Source organism: Caloenas nicobarica, chromosome 1 (genome assembly GCF_036013445.1).
Source record: "Caloenas nicobarica isolate bCalNic1 chromosome 1, bCalNic1.hap1, whole genome shotgun sequence".
Classification (NCBI taxonomy): Eukaryota; Metazoa; Chordata; class Aves; order Columbiformes; family Columbidae; genus Caloenas; species Caloenas nicobarica.
In genome coordinates this window covers 183054824-183068439 of record NC_088245.1, presented here as the reverse complement: position 1 = coordinate 183068439, position 13616 = coordinate 183054824, and the positions used below count along the sequence as shown (strand labels likewise).

The 13616-nt window shown below is 38.2% G+C and overlaps 1 protein-coding gene across 2 annotated transcripts in view; it reads left to right on the top strand.

Moving 5' to 3' along the window:
- Positions 1-13616, top strand: part of ENOX1 (ecto-NOX disulfide-thiol exchanger 1) — a 365314-nt gene that overhangs the window by 311552 nt on the left and 40146 nt on the right. For both annotated transcript variants that reach the window (XM_065637556.1, XM_065637549.1), the window contains exon 12: positions 9195-9379. In XM_065637556.1, the coding sequence (XP_065493628.1) occupies positions 9195-9379 (185 nt within the window). The remainder of the gene's footprint in view (positions 1-9194; positions 9380-13616) is intronic.

Sequence of the window (13616 nt, the reverse complement as noted above, 5' to 3'; positions counted from 1 at the left end):
CTTACTTGAGTGATTATACTCCTTCTCCCTTGAGACTTAAATCTCCTCTGATCATTTTTTAGTATTAGAGGAATACAGTCATTTTTTTTTAATGTCAATTAGATGAAAAGTCACTTCTTTGCTTGCTTCTTTAAACCACAGTCTCTGTAAAAGTGTTGCAACAGTTCTGTTTCTCAATTAGGGGAAAAAAGCAGACTCTCTGAAAGATATTCAGTACTTGATTAATTGTATTTAACTAAGGCAGCAGCTATTAGTAAACATAAAGCATAAGTATCTGAAAAAATCATCTCATCACAAACCAAATACTCTAAGAAGCAGTGAGAGTGATTTTTACAGAATTTTGAAAATGTCTGAGAACGGCTACTATTTTTGATCAAAGCCATACCCCTACATTTATTTTTTATGATGGCTTGCTTCCTGCACCTCTCGTTCAAGAGGAGAACCAAGCAGGAAAGGCAACACAACAACTAACCCAACTAACAGTCCATCCATCGCAGCTGTCTGTGCAGAGGCAACTCTTCCCTCTCCTCTCTCCCTTATGCATAAACCAAATCAATCAGGCTTGGTACATACCATGGGTGGTGGTAGAAGAAATGCAACCCAAAAAGGAGAGGAAACGAGGGTCCTTTGCTTTAAAGGGATGACCTGGAGAAACTAGTCTCAATGGGGCAGATTAGCTAGCACTGTCAAAATATCATTTACGAGCTGTGTGGATTCCTGTTCTCCGAAGAGATGTTGTCAAGTAAAATAGACCTAAAATGTGACAGGCTTTGATATTATTGTAACAAGGTGGTCTCTTCCAAATTCTAAATATGTGTTTCAGTAATATGATGTGACATCTTTGTAGAAAAAGTCCAAAACACTTAATGCTGCAATTTGCCTGGGACAGAACTGGGTAAAAGGGGACTGGAGAACGTAGTGCAAAATAAGTATGAGTGATGGAAGAGATAAACATCTGGGAAAGTCAGGGAAGTGGGAATTACAAAGGAAGAAAGTGATGGACTTCATGCATTTGGAGCTGAATGAGGAAATGAACGGAACAGAACAAGTACAGAGGAAAAAGAGTGGAAGGTATGAAGAGAGGGATAGAAAAACTGGCTTAAAGTGGAAGATTTGCCTTCTGTCTTTTGAGCCTGTTAGAGAAAGTTGGTTCGCTGTTGAAGCGGGTTTTCTGCAGCCATCAGGTCTAGATCAATGATCCCAAACTGAGCTCCTGAGCCAATGATCACTTGTAAGACTGCAGTAAGTAATCCACATCTTATTCCTAGGACTGGCTAAAACAGTGACATTAAATTGCCTTGTTAGTGTTTTTAATTAAAAGTCAGTGTCTGTGAGAGCATGGTGAAATGCAGAGAGCCAGTACTGATCCACAGTCTGGAAAGTCTGGAAGCCACTAGTCCAGAAACTTAAAGCAGGGATTTTCAGTTAATGATCTCTCTGGGGCTTTAAATAAAATGTCAGATATCATGAGACTCATCATAACACCGCAGGAGCTGGCAGCTCAGCTCTCTGGGGCATTCTTAGTCCACTGCAGAGCCAGCATTTGCATGCTACCTTTTGTTATTAGGCCCAGCTGGACTGTAATCTTCCCTTCCTTTCCCTACACCTTCTTTGCTATTTGCAAAGAGTTATGCTTCATTACACAAGAAATAATAAGCCTTCATAAATTACTGGTGAGCCTTGTGTAGTAAACCTAGGAAAGTGCTATTGCTGAAGTCTGCTAAGCAGGGAGAAGTTTTGTAAACTGAGAAAATCTCTCTTCAGAGAAATGCTTTGGTTTCTCAAATGTTACATCTGTCTGTACTAGATGGGATGGATAAAATTGCAGTTAAATGATGGTGCAACTGTTCTTTTTTCTTTCTTTTTTCTTTCTTTTTTTTTTCTCATTTGGCAGCATCTTTCCATTTACTAATTGTTTGCCAGCAAGTTTTGTGTGAATAAGAAGCCTGAAAATAATTCTCATGAGTATTCAATTTGAACATCTGGTATCATCATGAATGTAACTGGTATAATGAACTTCTCTGCATTGAACGTAGGCTACATGGTGAATAAAGGGCTTTGAAGCAAATGCACCTGAATAAAGCAGGTTTTGTAAAGGAGTAAATCTCTCTCCCAGTATGTGGGCCCTAACTCCCACTAACATTAATGACAATAACCCCTCCTCATATAGGATAATTAGTGCCCTTAGAGTTTAAATTTGCAGATACCGAGACGTTCAAACAACAATGTGCCTAACATTAGAAAAAAATGTGGAAATTGGTTCATTGTTTGGTTACATTATGTATGAAGCAGGAAAGAAAAAAACTGTTCATAGCTAGATTGGCTTGTAATTGCCCCAAATTATTTATTTTTATACCATTCTAATTCTGTTTTCAGAGTTTATTGAGGCTAGTTAGCTAGCTGCTTTCAAGCTTTAACCGAAGGATTTTTTTTCTAAAAAGCCAAGAGACATAGTCTATTTTTGTGGAAACATGGGAGAACAATGGAAGAAGCATTTATTAAAGAATGCGGTATAGGAATAATGTTGCTTTTATCTTCTAATGTCAGACGTATTTCTATGCACCTGACATTGACATCTGAGCACTATTTATGTCCATAAAGAAAAGGAAGTGTCCTCTAGGAAGTCAAGGCAATGGATCAAAACCATGTTAGATATCAGAAGGCTCAGGAGCCTGATATTGTTGTAAAGTGGGCTGAGAAGGTGCCTCTGGGTGACCAAGGTGTAGTTTAGTCTTACTCTTCCAGAAAGCTTCTTGGAGACACCATTGAAGACTCACTTTCCCAAACACCTTTGAACTGTACACAGAGCATGTGTAACTGAGGCTTGTTCTCAGAGCTCAGTATTTATGGTAGGGTTTACAAAAGTCAGATGTGAGACAAGAGGATCTATACCTGGGCAATTGTGGCTAATGACAACTTCAACTCATTCTACCAGAAAGTGACCACTAGTGAAGACGTAAGTTAAAGTTTCTCTAGTTGCTCAGTGTGTTCCCCCACCTCAGAGGCCATCCAGCTTTCTGTCTGCAATGAGGGCCAGACCTCCTGCAAATCCAACCTTCCCATCCACCTCAGGGCATGGGTCACTCACTGGCATCACCTCACACACACACCCTACCGCTGAGTCACCATGACGGGATCCTCAGATTGTAGCACAAAATGTAATTTCCTGTGGGCTGGAGGACTAAGTAGAGCCTTCCAGGGTAAAAATGAATGAGGGTCCAGCAGTCTTGTCTAGTCTATGAAACTGAAAGTTTTTTCCTTCAAGGAACCCCCAATCTTCATGTCGCACTTTCCTGACATGCCAGGAGGCACATTTCAGTGTATTCTCTCACAGTTTTCTATTCAACTTGAAATTATTATTACTATTACTCACTTTTGAACTCTTCCTCCTTACACCCAGTAATTGTTAAAAGTGCCACTATCAGAAGTCCTACCACACTTCCTTTTCTCTTCCTTCACATATTCAATTCACGTCCAAAATTTTATTTTTTTCCATTTAGCTCATCCTAGAATCTGACCTCTGCCTTTATTCTATCAAAATTCATACCCAAACCTTGTGACCTCATGTTCTTCCAAGAGTTCCTTTTCTTTGGCACTCGCTTGAGCCCTTTATCAAGATATCCCACAACATATCACCTAAGACCATCCAAGCCATACTTCTGATAAGACCATCTTCTTTACGACTGACAAATGCCATTATTGTATAACTTACCCTGTTTGCTACAGCGTCAAGACATAGCTCATGCCCTTCCAGATCCTCCAGAAACACTTTTCCTCGCTGATTTTCCCCTGGTTGTACTGCTTCACAGTTCACTTATTTGAAAAACAAGCAAGCTAGCTAGAGGCCAAGGATTACTTTTATTGTTTATATTTATAGTTGTGAACTTTGTGTCCTTATTTCTCTCATCTCACATTTGTTCAGTCCCTCAAGCCGAAAACTCTTTGAAGAAGTAGCTGTGTTTTGCAAGATGGCTTTTTTGACATTGTAAATGCTCTGCAATAAGAGTGATGCGAAAAATTGCCATAACAACAGCCATCATTTTGAGAGTTTTTGATGTTTTTCTTGTTGATGTTATCAAAAGGAACATTAGATATTTTTAAACCTTCTTTTCAAGCCAAGAAATTAGAATAATGACATAGGTAGAACTCAGATGGCAGGAAGGTTTGGGAATGTTCTCTTCGTCTGCTTTCATCCATGTCGCTGCATTGATACATTGGCTAAAGTTCCAAAACCCTGAGAAATTCTGCTAAAGAGGCTAGAGCCAAAGGTCTGAAGACAGACAAATAAGTACAGATGTTGTCAGTTTTGTGATCTATTTCTATACAAGTATAAAAGAATCTACAAAAAAAAAAATCTATAGAAAAAGTTCCGCTTGTAGGACTTAAGGGGAGTCTGTGCTCTTGTATTTTCAAGAGGGTTTTCTGGTTTTGTTGTTAGTATTTGCTCACTTGTTTTTCAGTCACTCTTTCCAGAATGCCTCAGACTCTTGAGATGAGATAAGATACTGCCTCTGCATTTCAGCTCAAGTGTTCCCAGTATGCAAAGTAGTAATCTGCCATGGATGTTAACTGTAATGTTATTAGGGCATCATCTAATGGGAAAGGCACAGCCCAGGTGTGCATTAGTAGAACTGGTAGAAAATTTCAAATTATCCCTTATTTCCTTTATAGATAGATATAATACATTCAGAGATTTGGGTTGCTCACTTTATTTCCTGGCTGCAAAGACATGGTGTGATAAAATACAATTATTACCCTGTATCACCTGTGAAGACTTACTCTGCCTTAGCTCCAGTGTGCACTATTATGTGTTAGCTTAAACATAATCACAGAATACCAGCTAAAAGTAAAAGATACAGATCAGTACTACTCATAAAGAAGGTATGCTCCTAACGGTCCAAGATAGATGCTCTACAAAAATAAAAATTGCTTTGTTCTGAGTCATCAGTCAATGAGTATATCCTTAAATTTCAGTGGATTTCTGATCAGCCACTCACTTTGTTTTAGAAAGTTTCTTTTTGCTTTGAGTCTAGCCTGGGTCCGCTACATGGAGTCTATTTTGCTACTGAAGCTGTTGCCAAATTGTATAAAGCACTTCTGCCTCAGCACAAGGGAGTCACACTAGCCTCTTAGATATCCTCAAAGTATCAGTGTGAAGGTTTCCCCCACTTACATAAGTCTAATCTTCCTCCAGCCACCTCTCTGAGACTGGCAGGTACCATTTTGCATCCCTCAGTGAAAATGCTGTAAAGCGTATATTGAGCTGGTTTCCAGCTGTGTTTGCTTAAGTAGGAATATTTTCTTCTGCTTGCAGCACGGGCAGCTGTTTGAGATTCTCATCAGAGTTTTCTTTTGATATAGCTTCCTTGTATATAGTTCTTCTGAAAATGCTTTCAGCATTGGTTGCCTTTTAATCCTAAGATGCTCTTTAGCATGTCTCAGAGAGGGATTCCGTAGATGAGTATCTGAACTACTGAACTTAAAATGGCATGAGAAGTTGCATTGAGATGAGCAGAGTAAATTTTTTTTCCACTATAAATACATTCATCGGCTTTGTCGATGAAGTCAAAGCAAAAATTTCTGTAAAAATTTGAAAAATGGTTACTTTTTAACATACATATTCCCTTTTCCCAAAAAATTCTCCTCTAATTATAATTTAGCATTCAATGAAATTATTTTATTTATATAATATGTAATAAAATTGCGTATTATTAAATATAATCATTATAAATGAAGTATAATTAAAAATAAATTATAATTAGTTTTCTATAGAATAGCTATTCTGTTTGGAATCAAAAGAGATGCTGGTCTGAATCCAGAGTTATTTAAGTGCACTAAAATGTAAATATCTCAAAATTATAATTATGTTAGGTCAACACAAATAATGTTTCTGATATTGTTTAAAACAGTTACCAAGTGCTGAATGAGCTGGAGCCCCTGAAGCCCATCAGACATCTCTCTTTGACTTACTCTACTTTTCTGCTAACCACTCTGTTAGCACATATTAAGAACTGGCTATTTGTAGCTTTAAATTAAATAGCAAAAGAGCTACGTGTATTTAACACCATATCGTTTGTGTAGTCTTACCTATAATTAACTCATTTTAAAGCTTATGACAAGTTAGTATTGTTACACCGTTGCTATATGTGTTACATCCTCCTTATTTAAGGACATATTTCTACCTTAGACTCCGCTCTTTCTTGCTTGCTATGAATGGCTAGGAAGATCACCAGAATGATGACAAATTCCACACCTCTGGGGATCCTGCAAACTTATCTCCACTCTATTCTTATTCTCTCACTTTAGGTTGTTTGGGCTATTTTAAAATCCATTTTAAAATGGAATGTAACCTCTTCCAAACACAGCCTATGTCTTCTGGTGTCCGGAATCTAGAATAATGGGGCACTCGTATTTGGATGGGACTTCTTGGTAGTACTGCAATGTAATTACTGTCATATAGGTTTTAATATGGTATAAAAAAGCTAATTTTAACTTAATAAAATAAAATAATGGTACTCAGAAGTCCCACTCTGAATTTTTTAGCAGCAAAACAGCTGGTTTCTATTTCTAAAGGGAAAGTGGGTGGTTACCTTCACTGCGCATATAGAATATGACTTGCTCCATTTGAATGAGTTGTTTTTCAGATCCTAACAGGTTCATGTCCTATGTATTACTTACTTTTGCAATATGCCATAGCCCTTCCTATTTCCCCTAATTCTCTGTCCCTAGCCCCACTCATCTGAACTCATCTGGGAGGACAAAAGGAGAAGGAGATCTCCAACTGGGCTGTAGTGTGACCCAAAAAATACATGACAGCAGCTTTTCCAGGTCGGGCAGCCTGAACCTCAGCTGAATCTGGGTCCTAACCCACATATCAGTGGGGACAGTGATTAACAAGTACATAGGTCTTATGCCCTCCACTTATGCAGCAGCTCTCAGAAGTTTAAGAGATAGATTAGGTGATGAACAGCAGATGAATTGCTGCTCCCAAGCCACTGTAAGACTTGACTGTGCCCATGATGGTCTTCTTTCATGCTCTCAGAGAGCAGAAGGCTGGGCAGTTTCTGGCTAAAATTGAGTATTACATTTGAAAAAAAAGATGTTTACGTTAGGGGAGAGTCTAACTGGTAGCAGTAAGAGAATGCAAATGACAGAGAGACTTTTTACCAAGGCCTGTAATGACAGAATAAGGGGCAGTGGTTTTACAATGAAAGAAAAGGGATTTAGACTGGACATAAGGAAGACATTTTTTATGATAAGGGTGGTGAAACATTGGAACAGGTCATCCAGAGAAGTTCCCATCATTGAAAGCGTTCAAGGTTAGGTTGGACAGGGCTTTGAGCAATCTGATCTGATGAAAGATATCCATGTCCATGTCAAGAAGGTTGGACAAGATGATCTTTAGAGGTAACTTCCAACCCAAACTGTTTAATTTTGACTTGAGTTTTTGGAGGACTGAGGTTTTTCTTTGCCTTTTTTCCTTTTATTATAGCTTGCTGGCTCTTACGAAAAAAAAAAAAAAAAGGATTTCATCCTCGTATTTACCCATTGGACTCATCATTGCCATTTCTTGAGGGTAAATTTTGTCATGGAAGGATGATTACATGCTTTTCAGAACAATTTAATTTGATGTAACAATACTGTAACTGTTGCTAAATCTTCCAGAGAAATTCTGTAGAATATCCAAAATAAGCAAAATAACCAATCCATGTCTGTATTTGAATAGTAGCTAACTGTACTTTGTTATGAATAATGCATTTGTACTATTTTAAAATTAGTAAAAATGATTTGAGTAAAAGGTAGATTTGTCCTACCAAAGATAAAACATTTTTATTGGTAATGAATATTGTGACATTCTATCTAAGTGATGATATAATCTCACAAACTTGTTGAATCATATTATCATGGGGAACAGGGGACTCTTCATCTGTGGAAGGTCTAGTCAAGAGAGGCCTAATATTAAATGGAGTTAATATACAGTTTCCTATAATTTGGAGTTTAGCCATATTACTGTTGTAGGTGGGCAAGAAAGAATTCTGCGATACCAAGCCTAAAATCATTTAATCAGGAATGTAAATTGGTTGTGCTTCAGTTACCAAATGTTGATAGAATTGGCTATGGTAGATTGTTGTTTTTTAATTACAGCTGCTCTGTAATGTTGTCGTGTTACCAGGTTCCAAGAAGGAAAATAGTATAGTATGGCAGTTTGCTGTGCCAAATGACCACTGCTACTGCCAAGTATAAATACTATCAGGAGTGGATTCTTCTATAGGATGATAACCACATCCCTAAAATAATGAATGCCGCACTTTCCTATATGTATTCATGTTCAAATAATTTATTTAAATAATGTTCCTAGTACATGCTTTATAGCCTTCTGCCTTTTGCTACACAACTTTTAGCTTATATTGCAGACTGTGCAAGTCATTTGGCAAATGTAATTTCCAACCCTGCATACTAATCGATTTCTTCACAAACACCTGCTATCAGTTATGATAATAAAAATGCCATTCTAAATTGAAAAGGGGCCAAATGGAGCTTCCTAAGGAAATGACTTAAGTGTCTTTCAATGCCGTTAATGTAGTAATGTTCTTGTAGTGCCAACACTTTTTTGAGCATTTGCATTTTATATAATTTTACTCTATTACATCATTTTTTTCTGTCTAAATGGTTCCTCATAACCATTGCTACGAAGTAGTTCATTACGAGATTGGAGAGGAATTTCTTTGCTTCCTCTCTCATGGGATTAAATCCAGCAACTTTATGTAGTGAAAGTTCCTTAGCACAGATCTGATTGGGCTATCTGGGCACTACACTGGTATAATTATTAAACAGTTTTATCAGTTCCTAGAACATCACTGGGAAAAATGGTGTAAAGTTGGTGGGTTCTTCGCTCTTGGACTGCATGCCAGTTTCCTCCTAAAATATAAGCCTAAATTTAGCAGCCAGATTGCAAGTAGCATTTGAATTATCCAGGGTCCCTTTATGGCTCCTTCCATCCCAGGAAATAACTTCCCAGCAACAGTCTTTGCCAGAACCTAATCATTTTCAGCTCTGCTGGGTCTTGTCTCAGCTCCGAAATGTCTCTCACTGGCTTTCAGCTGTATTATCATCTCCCTTGACAATGTCCTCTGCATTATTTGTAAGGAAACAATCCATTTTACTGATTTCTTCACATTTTCATTTTCTCTTAGCTCTAGCCGCCCAAGCGTATGCGCTAAAGGAAGAGAATGATAGTCTTCGATGGCAGCTGGACGCTTACAGGAATGAGGTGGAGCTCCTGAAACAGGAGAAAGGACAGCTCTTCCGAACAGAAGAAAGCCTTACAAAGGATCAGCAGCTGCAGTTCCTGCAGCAGACAATGCAAGGCATGCAGCAGGTATTGCTATGGAAGAAAAGCACTGGTCTTCTTTTTCAGGAAAGTGGTGCCCTGAGGCTGTGTTGTACTCAAGACTGTCAGCCACGAAGGTCCTGATTTCTTTTCAGAGTCAAAGTCTTGCAGATTTTAGGTGAGGGAAAGAGGGAGGAGGAAATGGGAACATATTTAGGGGTAGTAGTTTTAGGAATTCATGAACTGTAAATCTATTGATCATTCAAGGAAACCCCTCATGCATGTTCTATTTAGGGGAATATTACTTCAGTACATCCCTTATTGTTCTCCTCACTTAATCCAGCTGTCCCTAGTTCTGCACTAAAGTTCAAGAAAGTTTATCCAGTGTAGCATGGCCAGGGCTCTGTGGTGCCTTCATTTGCAGTCATCGGCATCTTTAGATGCTTCTCCACTTCTTGGCTTTGTCTTTTTTCTGCTGACTCTCGTTCGAGGATGACTGAGACATCTCCAGCTTGTCCAGACTACTCTCCTGCTAAGTTGCAAGTGGATATAACATTAATGCCGTCTCTTGAGCTTTTATCATTTATGCTGACCTATGGATGTAACATTTTCATTCAGGCATTTTTAAGTGGTTTAGTGCAGCAACAAAGCTTTTTCTCTGACATCAGTCAGAGAGAAACTGCAATGTGTCCTTGGGGGAGGGAGAGCTGAGGGTCAGTTTATCTTACCCATTCTCCCTTATTTGTCAGTGTGCTCCTGACACTGTGAAGCACAAGTCTTGGCAAGCACATCCAGACTGCTCCCACTGCTTCGTCTAACATGGCCATTAACATATGGGCAACTCTCATTCAACATACATGTGTATAACTTAATTTCTGCCCAGGCACTTGTATTCAGCTGCTACATGACAGAGCAAAAGGACAGTGGCTCACCAAGACACTAAACTGGGCTCCCATATAGAATGGAGTTTCTCAAGATGTCACTGCAGAGGTTAATTTTGCCTCCACCATCTGTACCCCGAAGGAACACATGCACTCCTCTATCAGTCCCAGTTATTAGACTCCAGAAGGGGACAAGCTGTACCCATTTTCAGATTGTACTAAACTGCTTTTTTATGACAAATCCAGGAGACAGTCATTTACGTTTGATCTGCTTGTTGGAATTGCACTGCTATCATGATACCCATCGAATCCAACAAGTCTGCAGATTCCACCTAACACCAAATAACAGAGCACAAGACAAGCCTACACATATGTTCATATGAACATATACCCCTTTGAAGCCCACAGAGTTTTACCAAATTAGGATGATTAATGATAAAGTGGAGTAATTCTGAACAAAATATTTAAAAAATTAAAAAAAAAAAAAAGTCATTGACCATTCAGGAATAAAATCTTTCCTGAACCTAGGAATAAAGTAATTAATCAGAAATACTTGAGGTTTCAGTATACTTTAGATATGCTTCAGGTCTGTTCATGATCTTATCCTTATATAAATGGATACTTAAATATCACTGGCTTCATTAAATTTAACTGCATATATAAATATTGTGCTAAATTTCAGCCTGGTGCTAGTTCTCTATTAAAATCAGTGAAAAGTGCAAAATGCTACTAAATCAAAATTCTAGAGCCCTAATGCTCATTTTGCATTGTTATAATTTCCTACCTGGGGTCTGGATGAAGGATAATCAAGTCTGTAAAATATAAATAGATTTCTATTCTAACTTGAAGCAAATGTTAATAATGCAAGTCAATAACAGAGAGTGACTTACTTATCTCTTTGTTCAGCTAGCAAAGGACACTGTGGTCCCTATTCCTCTGAGAGCTTCTGTGTTCGTGACAATTTTGCTGTGAGGTACTGAATTTTTCTAGTTTGCCATCTCGGGGTCAGACCTACTAACTCCCAATGGGATATAATTAGAGATGGCCCAAGGAGCTGGAGAAGACATTGCAGATAATCCAGTCTGACAATATGCTGAGGAGGGCAGCAACACAGAAGCACAGGAGGTGGAATTCAGAATATTTGGTGGAAATAATCAGTCAATTAAGCAGCTGGATGATGGCTTTGGATTTCAATGATTAGCCATAGTCATGACATCCCATAACCTCTGTGCTTTTCATGCAGCTCATGCATGAATATTTAGAAATAAACCTTTGATTTAGGTGGACTCTGTTTCATCTCAGCTTGTTTTTGTAAATGTTGAGAGATGACAACCTTAGCTGAAATCCGTCAGTCTGGTAGGTACTCAGCATCTATGGAAATCAGTCTATGAAATATTAAACATATAGCCAGGACTTGAGTAGTAATAATTTAACAAGAAGACCTGTATTCCCTTTTATCTTTTTGTATATTTTAAAATTAATTTCAGACAAGGTAAACTGAATGCCATTGAATTCCTGAACCCTACATATATGTCAGCATTAAAAAAAATGTATTCCTTCTCCTTCTTTCCTCTTGATTCTCCCCTGCTTTTTCATACACCTCTTCTTCTGACTTTGAAAACTAGAGAATAAGTGATTTGAGCTGCAGCCTGAAAAGCAGATTTGTCTGAGGAAAAGTGAATGCGCTTTCAGAATAAATGAATTTTTTGTAAACATATTTGGGGCCAAACAATAAAATATAACCCAATATATATGTATTTTTAATGTACTTCCACTATCTGGACATTTTTCAGGATTCTTTCCAACATTTGTAGGACTCATGAAATGAATGTATATTTTCCCTTCCATCACTCCTACTGATTCAAAGTAGCATCAGCAAAATCAGACAGGTGTTTGCTTATGAAGTATACCTTAGGGACAGTAGTAGCAACCTGCTTATTTATTGTGTTTAAAAAAGAAAATCTTTTGCACTACTGACATTGAACTTATGGGGGTTTTAGCCAACTTCCTCCATAAAACTGTGTCACAGTTTAATTTCATACCTACTGTGAGATCTCAAACAAATGGAAATAATGTCTTGTATCCATGGTAACAAATGACATACACTTTACCTGATTTTGAAATGGAAATTGAATTAACTTGTCACTGCTGCATAGGTGGTATTGCCTTCAATCTGTTTCTATATGAGAACACCCATACTAAGCAGATCACTTTTGGAGTGGCTCTATTTTTCCAGCAGTGTTTGGTATTCTCTAACAAAGTCTGTGATCATAAGGAAGGATGTTTTAGCTGTAACTATTTTCACAATACTTCACAGAACAGTTTTAACAATTTCTTATATCTTGTGTCTCCGCCTGAAATGTTTTACCAGATACATGACTATAGGTAATGTAGAAAATATCACCTAGTTGCTTAATGCTTGATAAGACTCAGTTTTCAGTGGGTATATTATTTCTCCAAATTTTAACAATTTGTGTTAGCATATTCTATGTGGAGTAGCAAGCAGAATTCTTTTGAAAAATACTCATCAAAATGTTTCTGTCATTATAAGAACAAAGCATGAAAACTATGCTTTTCTTGTTTGTTGTCCACCAAAAAGAAATTCTTGAGGAAATACACTTGCCACCTTCATGCTTTTAAACAAGGACTCAGAATTTGACAGTGGGTCACTATTGAATTAATGATGTGATTTCCATATCCTTTATAATATCTGCCTGAAACTGATAACCTTACAAGACTCGGAAAAATGTCAGTTTGCCACATAGAAGATGGCACTTATTAGCACATATCCAAGTAAATTTTAGATTTTTACCAGTCCTCTGGGGTTGTTCATGAACAACCTCCATAGCACAGTCATCGGTGCCATATTTTACTCCTCAAGTTAGTCCTAAGTCTACAGAGCACACCTCCTTTAGCATGGCTCTCTTATTGCACAAGTTAGTTCCAACTTTTCATCAGGTTTAATTGGCCAAGGCATGGGACTGTGCATGCATAGCTGTACTGATTCCTGGACTGGTTCATTTTCCAATAGACTGGTAATTCTGCACGGTGCTTCATTGCATCATGTAAATGTATGATAATGTTCTTTCCTCTCACAACTCCCTGAGCATCATGGGCTAAATTTAAGCTCCTGCAGGCAAGGATGTCATCCAGAAATCCCCATTTAAACCATGCTTCCACCTGTGTTTTCTCTAGGAAATGTATACAAGTGCCAACAGTTGGGTGTATCTGGGACATTTAAGAGGCACCTCATTGCCCCTGTCCCCTAAAGGGACTGATTCATTAGCCGAGCTCAGGTTCATACTCCTAACACACAGCAACAGCACAAACTCGACTTTGGTGGTGGTGAAGCATTAAAGCCTAGCCATGGGGTTATCGCATGAGCAGGGGACGTACAGGGGTGC